This window comes from Phaethon aethereus, assembly GCF_964289735.1.
Source record: "Phaethon aethereus genome assembly, chromosome: 10".
Classification (NCBI taxonomy): Eukaryota; Metazoa; Chordata; class Aves; order Phaethontiformes; family Phaethontidae; genus Phaethon; species Phaethon aethereus.
The window spans coordinates 23,416,670-23,432,478 of NC_138586.1; the positions used below are offsets into that span (position 1 = coordinate 23,416,670).

Consider the following 15,809-nt stretch of genomic DNA (forward strand, 5'->3'; position numbering starts at 1 on the left):
GGTTTTTTTCATTGTTGCCATTGTTTTTTCTCCTGCCAATACTCAGAGATATTTTTGCCTGGTTTGATGATTAAAAACCAGGAGTCTTCACATCAGGGGATAACTCGGTCAAGCGCATAAGGTATGGGAGGACAGTTAAACGCAAGAGATACTGGCCAACAGCAACAGTAGGTTGTCATGTACTGATATTTAATCATATTAAAGGGAAAAAAATACATCTTTAGTTACTGCAGTTCAAGATGATCCAAAGCGAAGTGTGAGCAAAAGAGACAGACTAAGAGACCATCAGTCAACACCCTGTTCCACTGATCCAGCTAAAGGTACCTTGTCAAGCAATCACCCTCTGCCCCAGCTGGAGGGGGGGAAGGCCTACGATGAATGTAATCACTCTCACCCATTTACCAGCTTTTTCCACCTTAAAAAGGACGGTGTGACTCGTAGGTCATCAGCTGCTGTTTGAAGGGACCTGTGCTGGAGCACGTGGAGACCCACCAGCCGTGTGTACCTCTTAAAGGGCTTTACGCCACAAAGAACAACATCGGTGAGGGGTCATGGAAGAACCAGGCTGGAACAGCGGCCATCCTTTAGAAGTCTGTCACCTCTGCTGTTGTCACCCCTGTTGTGGTGTTGGTCCCGCTTTGGGGGAAGAGGGCTGGATCCAGCCACCTCCTGGGGTCCTCTCTACCCTACGTTATTCCACGACCTCAGCTCTGCTTCTCCAACAGCCAGAGCTCTGCCGCAAATCACTACTCACTGCTTTCTCGAGTACAGCAGAGCTATCCTTACTGCAACAGGAACTTCCATCGACCAGTTGATTTATTTCCTCAGTCCCATTCAGATTCACTTTGGGCTTGGCAGCAAGGTACCAGCACAGCCTACTGATACCACAAAGGCTTTTAAAAATAAATAATCCAGTCCTCACTGAGTAGGTGCAAGCACACCACCGCGCAAATGTGCTCATGAACAAAGACAAAATCCTGCTCCCAATTAACTACAGAGCCACTGTTGCTGGCAAAATAATATTGCACTGCCTTCTCAAAAACACAAAAAAACAATCAAACATAAATCTCCACCCTTCTTAACTCCGCTCCCACATAATCAGTCCCAGCCAAGTTCCTGGGGTTCACACCAGAACCTGTGGCCATCATATTTCATTTTCCGCACTCTCACTGGCTATGGAAGAAGAATATGATGTGCCTTTTGTTTTCCTTCAGGCATTTAGGTTGGATTCCAAATGCTGGATCTTTACAGCAGGGCTGACAAACAACATTACTATTTCTAATTCAAGTATCTCAAGGCTTTTTTTGGCTTGCTGGCTGGACTCACAAGGCTTATTTTCTATACACCACTGCACCCTATTGCTTACTTTATCAATACCACATATTTGAATTCAACAATTTAAAGCGTAGTATTACAGCTGTGTTTTTATTTTGTTTGTTTTATTTGGTTGTTGCTTAACACAAAACATTCTGACATTTTAAGTCATATCCCACTAAGATAAACAACTAACATATGTCATGAATTCCAGTAGAAATGATTCCCAAGTGGTGCTGCAGCAAGGTTTTAACTAAGTGTATGAAAGGCTTTCTTAAATTGTTTGCTGGCTATTTTAAATGCACTTCCCCACCACAGCTATCCATAAGGAATCGAGGGCAGGTGGGAGGAAGTCTCTTTGGCTATCTCATCCCTGCAAAACTTTACATGTTTTTCTTCCTCCCGTACATCACTCTGCCTAACTGGATCAAAAACCTCTGCAGCATTGGACAGCTGTCTGTAAACCGACAGTTTAATTACATAGAATAGCATAGGATCTCTATCCAAAGATATACGTGTGCATATACGTATACTAATATTTGTATGAATCTGAAAAGGGGGCTGAGGGAAACCCAAGAGAGACCTCACCACTCTTTGGGAAGCCAAAGTCAAGTCCTTGCAGCAGTCGTGACACAGTGAAGCGTTGCCTGGCTCAGCCAACTCTTGAGTTTATCCATTCACAGCACTTCAAACAGATTAACGGACTTCATCAAATCCTGCTCGTATTAACGAGCAGTTACAAAGCCAACAATGTTGCTATACATCACGGCCAACAAAGCCCTAATGAAAACATACAACTGCCGTGCCTCATTCACAACTTTTTCCCCAAAGAGTTTCCCGGTGGTGGTGTTCTTCAGCTTTGTGCAACAGTACTTTTCTTACGGCTAATGTATCTGGTCTACTATAACCGAGCGGGTTTTTAATGAGTGCCCAGACAGGCCACAACTGAAGACAACTTCACAATCCCCACCACCAGCGCAGCAGCTCTGGGTTGGCTATTCAGTCCCACCCCGGGCCCCTGCAGACAGAAATATAAGCTTATTCAGCCCAAGATCTGGAGAAGGCAGATAGCCCAGAGTCGCTGCAGCAGGACCCCAAGCCTGGACTGCCGTACCTGGCCGTTCGGAAAGGTGTACGTGATCCAGCTCAGCACCAGTTCCTCAGCTTTTGTGCTAGAGCTGATCCGCGACCAGATGGGCTCGGAGCATCTGCTAAGCAAACTTGTGTCTGCCTGCAAAATACTCTGTGGATGTGGCCAGAAAGCCAGTTTATTCACAGAAATCAAAGCTCAGCTGCAAATACTTCAGCAAGACAGACAATAGAGCCTCTCATACTGTGGGAAAGAAATCACCAGCTACTAGTTGAGTTCAGCATTTACAATGCTCGGTGCGTGGCATCCATAGTTCAGATGCACACATAGTTCAGATGCAATCGCATTCCTGCTTGGCTGGAACATCTGTTCTCCTCTCATTAGTCCTGGCCACGTTTTGTAACAGAAGAAACTATCCGAGATTCCTGAACTTCAGTATTTGACCCGAGGCGCTACGAAAAAACCCGGTTTTCAGAAGTGGAATTCATACAGAATCACCAGTCACTTCTAATAACACTGGTCCCTGCTTTACATGCAGCTGTAAAAAAAAAACAACTTCAAAGTTTAGCTCAAGTTTCAGCAAAGCCTGCTGAAGCACACACCATAGGCTACACACTGAGGATCCATCAGGAGAACTCTGAAATCCACCCAAGAGTGGAATCAGCCCAAGTATCTGAAAATGCAAAGATTCTGACCAGAGAATTCCTTCTCAAACCTTCTGAATATCCTCGGCCTCTCCAAACCTTTCAGCGGTCATCCCACCACCTTACCTGAACCAGATGGGAGGTACCAGGGAAGGACAAACACACACCAAAGCAGCTCTACGGATGGAACAAATCGATAGCACCTAATCACGGCTTTATAAATATTAAGAATAATGACTCAGGGTTTCTTTTGGAACAATCCAGATCACAACTGGAAGGGCTGGTGAAGAAGGAGGCTGTGTATGGATTCAAACACATTGACCACTGGACTATGAACTCTGTGAAGTGGAACAATCCCTCATCATGGCCACCACACAACTAGGCTTGTACCTCTCCCGACGAGTTAATTGCTTTTAATACAACATCCAATTGGGACAGCAACGTACCAGAGTTCAACGAAGAATTCTGGACTCCATCAGTTTTCAGACCCTGGTTCTTTCTTGCTGGCTGACGCAGCACGTCCTCAGGAAAATACCACCCTCAAGGCATAGTGCAGGAACGAACATCACCGCCCAGGCTTTCAGCACCACACACTTTCTAGGTACAGAAAGTGACCCCAAAATCTTTAAGCTGAAATGGCAGATTGGCTCAAGCCTAGATGTCAACACCTCTGCTTTCCCAACACGCTCGGGCTACATGGAGCTTCCCTCAAATTATGTCTTGCTTGGGGATCTACCACGTCATGCTGCTGGATGACAAACAACTGCCTATGGTTTCCCAAGACAGGCTTCAGCAAAGATTGTTAGTGGACACTGCAGCGAATTTGACCTCAAAGTCATTTCACTATTAAAAAAAAAAGAATTCAGAGTAGTTTGAACCAAGGATATGCTTCAAATGTTTCAGCCATCTAAAAATGTATTCTCTTAAAAGTTATACCTGGAGCAAGAAGATCCCCTTTAATATAATCTTCATCTTTGCTTTCACTTGTTTCCAGAAGCGACGTAGTATTAATCTACCACTGCTGCAACAGAACTGAAACCATGACCTAAAATATCATTTTGGGTCTTCAGGCAGTTGTTGAGCTTCACTGGATCTGCCTCAGTAGAATCATTGGTTAGAAACGAGCAATGGTCTGAAACGTTACCTAGATATTTATCGCTGTATCTTCATGGCTGAAAAGCGCCCGAGGTGTAGAGCTTATACAGGTATCTGCCTTATTATCACAAGCACAGTTATAACATGTAGGCAAGCATCTGTAAACAAGCTGTAGTCTGAATTTTACTGTAGTAATAACCGGCACTGACAGCAACGTCACAGGAAAGGGATGGAGATTGCCCACGAAGATTCAAACATCACCTTAATTCCCCCCTTCTCCCACTTTGAGGGAAATCCCAGAGAAATTCCGGGGAAAATCAGTAAGTGCGAGCACTTTGCGGTGAGCCTTTCTTTCGGGACCGTCTCCTGCGCTCCAGCGTCCAGGAAATGTTCTGTATTTACTGAGCGCTCATCACCATGGTTTCGGAGCACAATAAGGCTCTATCGCCCTTCATACATCTGCGTTTCTGGGAATGCCTGGGCTTTGGGGAATTGCACGGGGCGGACACAAAGGCACCAATTGTTCTGGAGGCAGAGGGACGAACCTGCCCTTTCCAAAGGAGAGGAAGCCGGCAGGAAAAGTCGCTATTGTGATCTGGATGTTAAAAAAAAAAAAAAAAAAAAGCCCTATTGCATCGTCAGCACCGCCGGGTCGGGAGGAGGGGACTGGGACGGCCAAGACACGGCACGTGGGGGACCGAGGGCTGCCTGGGGGGACGGAGGGAGCCAGGCACCCCCGGCCAGGCTCTGGCATCAGCTACCTGCTAAACCATCCTAAAACCACCAAGCGAATACTAACAGGGTGAAACTCTGGCCCCACGTAGCTGGCACATCACTTCTAAAGCTCCAGGTAGAAGCAGGGATCGCGATGAGCTTCTGCTCTCCCGGAATTTAATTTTCATTTCAACAAAAGCCATTTGCAGCGCTGAAACCCATGAGTTCTCATCAAGGACTTTCCTCGGCAGTAAGGACTGCCAAAGTAGTAGGAACCAAATTGTTGTCAGCTTAAGGACAGCCATCTGCTCAGCCTCTTCCCAGCTGCCATGCTCCAAATCAAAGAATGGATAACAATCACTTATGTTTCTCACCAAGCTCAATATGAAAAAATCTAGGAAGGAAAAAAAAAAACCCACCCCAAACCAAAAAGCAAAAACCAAACAAACCAGGAAAGCAGCACGGCAGGGATCTAACTGGGAACAGAGATGAAAGTAGGAGAAAAAGAAACTAGTTGTTTTTGGGGTTTTTTTTTAAAACAATGTTTTTTAAAGAGTCCTATTGACATCTGCTTTATAAATGCTCTGTCATTATTTATAACCTCAAGAGCACGGAATTGTCTCTGTAGTTACAACCATGCTACTCCCATATTTTGGCTTTGTTAGCAAAGAGCCAGCAGCATTTTTACTGGTGCTCTGGGAATAGAGATCTAACATTTCATACACAGTTTATTTAAAAGTGGACTAATTTAACATTCTTGATGGTTCCTTTTAGCACAACTGTTGCTAATTACCAGCTCCGGAATGATTTGTTAATCTGGGAGCAACAGCGGTTCCACAGCAGCATAAATACACCAAGGCAAAAAGGAAGGAGCGGAAAAAGAGAAAAATAAGAGAGAGACGCTGGAGAGGGTCAAGTTTTAGTGAACGAAAGCAAATTAAGTGACAGGTGGAGTCGGTAACACAGAGTAGAAAGAACATCGTAAAATGGAGCTGTAAAGGGGACCGCCCTGGCCCTTGAGAAGCAGAAAAAACTAGCGGCAATTTTTGAAGCTGTGCGAACATTGGGTTTGGTGGCACGGGCAGGAAGCTGGCTTGAAAGACAATCTGTGATCCTCCGGACTGGGACAGGCACCAGCCTCCCATTAACCCCTCTGCCCACGGCAGGGTGACCCACGCCGGACAGACGGCACGTGGAGAGGGGGGCCAGGCAGGCACCTCGTCCCGGGACACGACCTTGGCTCATTTAATTGGATCCAGAGCACTGTGCATGGAGGGACACAAATGAACACGAAGCAAACATGACCATAAAACATGACAAGTGGGTAGGAGGACTGAAGCCTCAAAGGAGGAGGTCTTGAAGTGCTGGAGTCTTGCTTGGAAGCGGCAGGATCCAACTGATAGCTTTGCACTGTTGCACATAACTTTTCTTGGGGTTTTTCAGCATGCAACAAAGCTGCACCCAAGCAGCTTCGCTGCCCACAGCCTCCACGTGCCATCCCTGCGGCTCCGTGCTCTGGGCATGGCCACAGCTGCCACCCTCCCCATGCCCCATGGGACCAGCTCTGACCTGTCTCAAAACCTCCTTTGTCACAGCAAGACTTGAAAGCAGATCTTCCTTAAAGAAAAAACTTTTGGGGTAAGGGACCCTGTTATCATTGACATTTCTAAATCATCAAAGCCATCCTGTCGTTGGTACCAAGATGAGCAGGACTCAAACAGCCACGGCAGCGGACTGAGCAGCCTCTCTCCAACCACGGCTTCCACGCTTGGATCACTTTGGTCTTTCACTGCATGTGTGAAAGGACTTGAAAGTTCATAAAATTAATTCCAGACAAATATTAGTGAGGCCTCAAGTGGAAAGCACATCTCCTTCCTTCTGGGAATTTATAGTTCATCCACTTTTATCTTCTGGAGGCTCTTTGGAGATCAAAGATTTGATCAACTTTCCCTTTGCAAAATTCACCAAGAAAATGGCGTTAGCAACACCGTAACATGATTTTATTATTTGTTTTAATGATTCATTGCCCTTCCCTAAAAAAGTAAGATTCCTTCATGTAGGTCTAAAATAAACAGCGCAAGTTACACATGAAAGCTATTCTGGTTATTTACCGATTTTATGGTTGTTACGAGGTCAATCCCTACCCTGACAGCTTACACTTGTTAAATACTGCTCTACCTAGTAAACCCGAGATGGCCAACGCTAAGTAACTGCTTGCCAGCATAACCCACCTTGCTAATGTCACCAGGAAAAGGACCCATCGCTCTGGCCATTTTCCCCCATCCCCATCACCTTATGGGGTCAACCCCCCTAATTTACAAAAAGACATCCGACCGGTGGAAGCGTGCTATGTTTCTGGAGCGACTCAACTCTGAAGCATTCAGAGAACGTAAAAGAAATTTGGGAAAGGACTGCAAGTTATAAAACTACGACGTGTTTTCAGCTGGGCACAAGGATGACGAGAAAAGCCCTCGTTAGCCCACTTTCATCAACTATTTCTTGGCGTGCTGCGGTTCTCTGCACATCTGGCAGCAGAAAGGCAGCGCTCAGGCAGCCTAACGGACTAGGCTAATTCCTCCGAACATCTGCCCGCAGCCCTCCCTTTACACCGCTCGAGTACAGTGGGAACTTGCTACTTATACAAGCGACTTGCGAAGACACTGGAAGAGATTTCAAGGAGTCGGTGCACGAGGACTTGGATCCTGCCTGAGCCATCTGAGCATCAGAGCGCGACACCGGCTCTGAAGATGATGGACCACATTTAGCTGGAATCACTCAGGGAGTCTGTACCAAATGCATCATACTTGTCAGCGTTTCGGGAAGGAGGAATCCGGGGAGTTTCACGAAGCTCTTTCTTGGAGCAGAGCCACAGGGAAACACTCTTCCACTGTGAAATTGCGAAGGCTCCAAGGGGAGATGGGAAACTCATGGAGCCAGGGAGCTGGAGAGGAAAACAAACGCTAGCCAAGAGGTTTATAACGCACCCAGGACTTGGGCTTAGCAGGCATCAAGCCACGCACAGACCACTACTCCAGTATTTCTTTCCCTACTTTCCCTGGCATCCAGTCCCCTTCTCCTCTCCGTGTATAAAAATGGACCTGTGCTTTCCTGCTGTAGGAAAGCACGGGGGCTCTTCCTGGAGCTCGAGGGAGGCAGTCTTCGTGTCTTGGTGTAGTAGGACAATCATGAGAAGGCAGCATTGGAAATAAAATTTGTCATACTGAAATCAGGCAGGATTCAAGCTGGTGGAAGGGACAAAAGGTGAAGTTAGTTTTAATTACTTTGGTATTTATTACTTAAGTTCTCAACAATTGTAGAGAGTGTTTTTGGTGCAATAAAGATGTCGCAGTACTGGCCCCAAGTTACGTTCCACCTATGGATTTCAGTGCTGTTCTTAGAAGAACAGAAAAAGGTGACATGACATGACCTCAAGCATGACATATAAATTTGGCAGGGTTCATTTTCCATTTTCAAGCACCCTTCAGACGTCCAGGGGCCATAGAGGACACGTGCCACGTGAAGAGCCAGCCGCTGGGCACGCAGATCGCAGCTCCTGGAGAATCACTACCACGTCCGAGGGACCGCAGGCCATCCGCCACTTAAGAGACATGCTCCTTGTCGCCTGCCTCCCTGTCCGCCGCCGTGACCCCGCTGCTGTACCTCCTGCACCACGGAGGGCTGCAAGGCTGTGCCTTTCCCAGTCTTTCAGGCAGAAGGCTTTCTCTAATTCTGGCCTTATCTCCCAGACCCTACGCAGCCACTGCGATCCCTCGCCCTGCGAAGCTGTAACCGACCCTCGCATCCCAGCTCCTGCTCCCACTGCCACATCCTCCGCACCAGCTCAACGCCTTTTGCAGCCATCGGGAACGGCCTCCGTCTCCCAGAACTTCCCAGATTAAAGATTAAAATGCTTTAAGAAAAACCCCTATCAGACAGTAGCGAGTTGTAATATTTTGTACTCGCATAAGGCACATGTACTACGGATCGTGGTATGGCCCATCCCATCACGGAGCGAGCGGTGGGACCATCCACATAGGGGAGGTGTGTTGCCAGACACCAAGTTCAAAACCAACCAAAAGGTCTGAAACAAAGGGACCAGACACAAGAGAAGGGCTCCGGCATCTGAGCGTAGCGGAGCAGGACACGTGGAGGACGATGCTCTCAAGGGGAAGCAGCAGCTGCTGCCCTGCGGACCACCAGGACAGACAGCCTGGCCACACCAGGGAGGTCTTGGGCTATCACCCAGTGCCAGGGCCAGGGAGGAGGCCTGGCCCCGCCGGGGTCTGTATCACACATCCTCATTTTATATTTATCAAATCACAGATATATAATTGTCATTTTTTTGGTAACTCTACGCTCTCTTAATACAAGCTGTGTACAACACTGGCTTCCCTTCACACGGGCTTTGAACCCACCTAAGACCCTCCGCTGCACTGTGAAACCCCGTTAAGAGCAGTTACCGTTTTGTGACGCAGAGGTTCAAGCTGTTAGAATAGCTACTTGATGGCTTTAAGCAGGGACAGGTGTACAGAACAACAAATGCAGGTATATAAGAACAAATTATAGCCTTAAATAAGCACCGAGCCTCACTATTCAATAAGAGGAGCCAAGGACAAGACTACTAAGTAGCAGTAATTTGCATAAAATCCCTACACCTACAGTTGCAGAAATCGGAACTACTGGAGTTCATCGTCTGGAAGGCAATCAAAATCAAACAGAAACTATTATAAACCACAGATGCCAATTTTTTTTCCCCACATACAGAGTTCTGTATATAACCATGTTCTGAAAAGAAAAAAAAAAGCCTGTCTTCTGCTCGTCTGCACGAGGACGAGAAGAGCAGCAGCGAGGAACAAAGCGCGACTCACCATCTGGCCCTTCGCTGCCTTTACTCCTTTTATTTCGACGGACGCGTCTACCTTCTTCTCCGACGTGCAGCTTTTCTTCAGGGTGAAAGCTCAGCAAGGCCAGCTGGAAGAAGAAGGACAAGTTTAAGCATCTTTGGCAAGGATGGCTTAGCCAAGCAGAGAGATCGGAGCCTGAACGCCAAATCCTTTCCATCAGGGATAGCTCTGCTGAGCTGGGGGGCAGAGCCAGGGGAGATGCCAGATGGCTGCTCATGGACGCCCAGTCTTCCCAAGGGGAACTCCAAGGAGCTGTGTCCCCTTGGAAGCAGTCTAAGACTTGGAAAGACTCAACCTGAAGGGTTTTGGTACGGGGGGCTGCAGGGACAGGGACGCAGGCGGCGGCAGGGGAGACCTATAGCTGGAAATAATCAAACACCCCAAATGTTGATGCGATCATTTCTAATTATTCTCCACAAAACTTGCTCAATCCCAGAGCTCTTTCACCAGTATTACTCACTGCCAGTAAGTTTTTCCTCTCCCAAACTCTCTTCTGCAAGCCTCATTAGCTACTGAGATTCAAAGGTCTTCAGGGACCTTTAAATCTAACTCAGTATACCACATAAATTAACACTTTAAACCTAGAGCAAGTACGTCTTTATAACATGATTTTTGCCAAGAGGCAAAAATGTTCTGTAACGACCTCTTATTCATGAAAAAACAGTTTCTGTATTAAAAACTCTTTGACAGTTATTAAATCAACATCCCTACCCAGAAACTGGAATTTCGGTTTAGAAACTTCACCAGTCCTCCCAGCTACACCAGGGCGTGGCGGCTCATCACCAGCGGCATTTTCCCCAGCTATTTCTACTTCGTAAAAGATTAATTAGGGGCCAAACACCTTGTTCTGCATGGTACCGCACCTGCCAACAACCAGGGCTGCTCTGACCAGGACAAGGTTTTCTTTACGCAGGAGAAACCTGATCTCAGCTGTTTAAGCCATAAACACACACACAAGCCAAATACAGCCTAAGACAAGAAGAAAGAGGCTTCAAAAAAGCAGCACCAAAGGTTATCAAGAGTGTTATTGTTCTGAGAACAAAACCTGTGGCATCAAAAGCATCTTTGAGATAGCAGAGAAGAATAAACTCCTATTTTTGAATTGTTAGTTAAAAGAGTGTCTTTTTCAGCTACAGGCCATAAAAGTACCCACCAAAAGTAATAATCACTAAAGGTCTCTGCTTTTTACGTGCCCTGGGGGTCTCGCCTCCCCTCTCCCACCCCTCCGCTCCGCACACAAATGCCTATTCCCCAGGTATTTCCCACGCACACACTCTTCTTCCAGCCTAAGAGCATCCCATTCCCGCTTCCTAACGGGCAGCCGCTGGATTTTACATTCGCATCTTGCTTTCCTCCAACAAGCCCCAACGCAGTCCCAGGAACAAAGTTTCGGAAGCCAAAAACTTTCCCCCCTCCAAAAAAAATTTGGGTTTCCCAAATTCCCAGACACAGAGCGCAGGAGCATCCTTCTCCTGTGGGCACTGGCCAGGACCTTCCCCTACGTACCAAAGCAGGGCAAGGGATGAGCAGAAAGAGTGAAGGGGTTTTTTTAAAACACTTATTTAAACCAAGTCCAAACACCATCGAACCAATGGAAGGAACAAACTGCATCATAATTCAGGTTAAAACGTCAATGAAATCATCAGCGCTGCTTTTGAATTCTGTTGTTACTTGGCTCTCTTATTGGAGCTTTACAAAACCGGACTAAATAAAAGCCCTGAAAACGAAGCGGTGGGGAACCAGCCCATTAAGACGTGCAGCTTCCCGCCCCAATAACCCTGCTGATTTTGGCCAAGCGACACACAAGCTGCTCCCAGCGTGAGGCTAAAACCGGCATTTTTCATCTTGAGAAGATTTTGTTAATGGCACAACCCTAATTCTGTCAAAAAAACCAGGTTTCCTTTCCCTACAAATACAATTTCAACACAACATCCACAACGTTGAAAAGCTGCAGCGTAACATTAAGCTCACCCAGTGCCACCTCCTTCTCCCCATCTGGGCACTGACACAGAGATTAGTGATAAATACACTGATGGAGCCTCGCATGCCACCCTCCCACCCAAGAAACAGAACTACTAGGAGGCTTGAAGTAATTCAGAGAAGACTTTTGCCTGGAAAATCATAAGGATTTGGAAAGGATGAAACACCCCGATTTCTCATTTCGATTGACAGGTTTTGTCATTTTCAGTGAAACAATCAAAATTTCTTAAGAGACTTGAAAGCTTTCCACAATCTGAACAAAACCATTTAAGTTTAGCCTCAGAAGAGGAAATACAAGAGATTGACACAACAGATTTACTTTCCTGGACAGTTAATCACAATAACCTTTCTATTCACAAAACTCGCGTAACGGGGCTCTAAGCATGCTTTGGTCAGCATTAATAGTAATGTGAAACCTTAGATTAAAAAAAAGGCAAATAAAACACAAACTCAAATTACAGCTACCAAAGCACATCACCCAGCGGGACCTTCCTCCTCCTCCCACCATGGATGCAGCAAGAGCCGTCGGCATGGTCCCAGCCCTCCGTTGCGGCTTCCACAAAACCGATGCTGGAAAGCATTGGAATCGGGACCGGCCGCCTCCCCCTGCCCTGTCCCCATCGCCGGGCTCCTCCCGCGCCCCTCAAGCAGCAGCTCGGCTCCGCCGCATCCCTCCGGAGCCAAGGGACGTTTCCAGAAGCCAGCTCCGCAGCGCTGCCACCGGGCAGGTCCCGCGGTGTGGCACTGCGTGCCGCCACTGCAACCGTCACGGGCACCGACGGCTTGTGCCACCCACTTCACCTGCAGCGTCTTCCGCACCTTTCTCCTCGCAAGAGGCTCTTCAGATCATGGACATGGTGTACAAAGCTGTTTATTTTTCATCTGGGAGAACACACATTCAACACTGATGAGCATTTTAAAATTTTTTTTAAATAGACGATTGCTCAAACCTTCACAGGATCACAGAACGGTTTGGGTTGGAAGGGACCTTTAAAGTCCATCTAATCCATCCCCCCCCGCCACGGCAGGGACATCTTCCACGGTTGCTCAGAGCCCCGTCCAACCTGACCTTGAACACTTCCAATGATGGGGCATCCACAGCTTCTCTGGGCAGCCTGTTTCAGCATCTCACCGCTTTCGTTGTGAAAAGTTTCTTCCTTATGTCCAGGCTAAACCTACCCTCTTTCAGTTCAAGACCCTTGCCCCGTGTCCTGTCACCACAGGCCTTGGTAAAAAGTCTGTCCCCATCTTTCTTATAAGCCCCTTTAAGAGCTGGAAGGCTGCAATAAGGTCTCCCCAGAGCCTTCTCTGGGCTGAACAACCCCAGCTCTGCTGTGCTGCTCTCACCAGGTTTTATTCTTCTATCATGCTTATGACTGCTCAGTCAGAAAAATACTAAATATTGGCTAAAAGCAATCTAACCATTCAACTTTGTCTTTCTAATAAGACCAAGTCAGAAGCAGAAATGACAGTGAGGGTAAATGACTGAAACACACCTTTTACTTAGGAAAAAAAACAGTAAAAGTATCTTGTGACAGCAACTATGACCACACCAGCTACGAGCACACGTTGCTTTGAGACCAGCCCATGAAACCAAGCTTTCCTGAGGAAGTAACACACCAGTACTCCACGCTCAGCCTGGTAACGGACAGAACTGGTGTGAGCAAAAAGGTAGAGTGGAGCTTCTCCTAGGGACTACTTCCAAAGCACTTTGAATTCTGCAAGTCACGGCACTTAACCTCTGGTGCCCAGCGTGCAGGGCTTCCAAGAGGTCCACCCCTGGATGGAGGGAGTCGCTCAGGATCGCGTTCTGGAGCTCAGCAAGAAGGGCAAAAGATGGTCACGCTTGCGAAAAGCAAGCGATGCTTTTTCCACTGACCGCCCCCTGAGATGTAATTAATATATTCACCCGCAGCTCTTGTTCGCTGCAGCTTTCGGTCTGGGCGGAAGGGTGCATGTTGTTGTGCCTCAAATTAACCTCCTCTACTCCCTGCTACTTGGTGTGGCGGCAACACGGGAGAGGATTCGCAGAGCGGAACAAGCAGATGTTCGCCACCCGTCTAGCAAAATACAACGCAGCCACACAAGCAGACGCAAAAGGAGAAATAACCTTCAGCAAAACGCTGCTGGCTGGACACCAGCGCAGCATCACGCCATGGAGGTCGCTGAAAGCCACGCTTGGCGCGTCTGAAAAACGCGCCGAGTGGCAGAGGACGGGCTCCCGCCCCGCGCGGGGAGCGAGGCGGCGCGGCGCGCAGGCGCCTTGGCCGACCCGCTGCGGCCGCTCCCGGGGCTGAACGCTGCCGCACGGCGTTTTAAACACACCCGGAAACATTTTGCACAAGTGTCCGCCGCATCCTTTTAGGAAAACGGGGAGCAGACCCACTGGTCCATCGTTTTGCTGAAACTCCTCCTCCTCCGAGTCACAGAGGATTGATTCTCTCAGCCTCTGCGCTTGCAGAGCGAGAGTTATTTGAGGAGCCCAGCAAGCACATACCTGCTCCCGAAAAAAGAAGTCGCGTTTTCTCTGCGGTTACGCAACAGCGACAGAAACGTTTGGAACAATCTCCGTTTCCCTCCTCCCCCAACCTAAAGCCCTCAAATTACCTTTAATTTTAGAAACACCACGTAAACCCATTAGGACTCCATACTTTTAGTCAAGAAAATCACTATAGGATGCGAAAAGGTCAAAAAGGCAGGAGAAGAAAAATCCCAGGGGAAACCATACCTCAAAATAACCTGGGAAACAATAGTAGAGGCATGCCTCACCAGAACGAATCCACTCTGCCTTGGTTTCTCTCAGCAAAATTAAGAAAAACAAAGGCACGCATGCATACAAAAGCAGTGATTTTCTCTGCAGCTACATGCAGAACCCGCTCTGGAAACACAGAACAAAGCTGCTCTGGGCTGTCAAGGGAGCACAGTGGGAACCTCCAAAATAACGCAGCCTGCAGTCACGCAGAGACTCATCTGGTTTGTAAGGATGGACGTTCCACACTCTACAGAAGTAAGAATAAAGAGACATGTGTATATATATATTTTTTATTTTTTTTTTTTAAGGTACCATAAAATAGAAAGCTTTCTTCAAGCTATGAAACTCAAATGTACCATGGAGTTATGGCTGGTTATGCAAACCACGTGCAATAAGAAAAAGAGTGCTGGGATGCCGAAATAACTGTTACGGTTTGCGTATTTAATTGCCTCCCCCTGCAAACGCCTGAAATAATGCACATTCCTCAGAAACACTTTATAGGAATGAAGATCCACCGCACACCAAGGAAATGTATTTCCAGTGGTCAATGAAAATGAGAGAAGCGGAAAAATATAACACGACCAATGCAATTATGCACAAAAGGCATTTTTTTTTCCGTAGGCAAAGCCAAGCTGGTAGGAAGAACTAGTGTCTTCTAACTGATTAACAGCAGAATTGGGAAAAGCGTGCAAGCGTTCAGGTGCACAAGCCCTTTTCAGTGAAAAGTGCATTCTTTCAGAGCATATTTGTCACTAACAAACCCCAAAGTCTTCTCCATGTGCTGTATTACAAAGTTGGCTTCCAATTAATCATGAGAAAGCTAGACCAGCCAGCTTTAGACCTCATTAATAAATCCCACGCTCTCCTACAGCACAATATCTTAAAGCACCAGAGAAAAAAAGCATTAAATCATCCTCTTGCATTATTGTTTAACGGTATTGTTAAAGTCAAATTCCCTCATCATTTGCAATTTTGGAGATTATTAGTGTGAGAAGCTTAATAACAAGCCTAAGCTCTGTAGAGGCATTCTTTGCAAGCAACGCTGCCGTTTTTCTGGCGCTCTGAAGTTCAGCCGTCGGAGGTTGCGGTTCAGAGTAGCAGCTACTTGAATATCAGCCCCATTGTCCTCCATCAGAAATTCGCCTCTGGTAACACGTGGTGCAAAAAAAATTAAAGAGATTTTTTATTTTCAAACAGCCTAGAAAGGAACTTGGGGAGTAGCTTTGCTTTATTGAATAAAAAAAAAAAATTCAACATGTTTTAAGCCTTGTTTTTGTCATCATTACTTTTTCCTCATAAAAATGCAAGAAGCAAAA

General features: G+C 46.9%; 1 protein-coding gene across 1 annotated transcript in view; it reads right to left on the reverse strand.

Annotated features, from left to right (window-relative positions):
• Positions 1 to 15,809, reverse strand: part of EDA (ectodysplasin A) — a gene marked incomplete at both ends in the record, with an annotated part of 76,342 nt that overhangs the window by 19,268 nt on the left and 41,265 nt on the right. Inside the window, one exon of the mRNA XM_082004252.1 lies at positions 9,726 to 9,828. Coding sequence (XP_081860378.1) covers positions 9,726 to 9,828 — 103 coding nt within the window. The remainder of the gene's footprint in view (positions 1 to 9,725; positions 9,829 to 15,809) is intronic.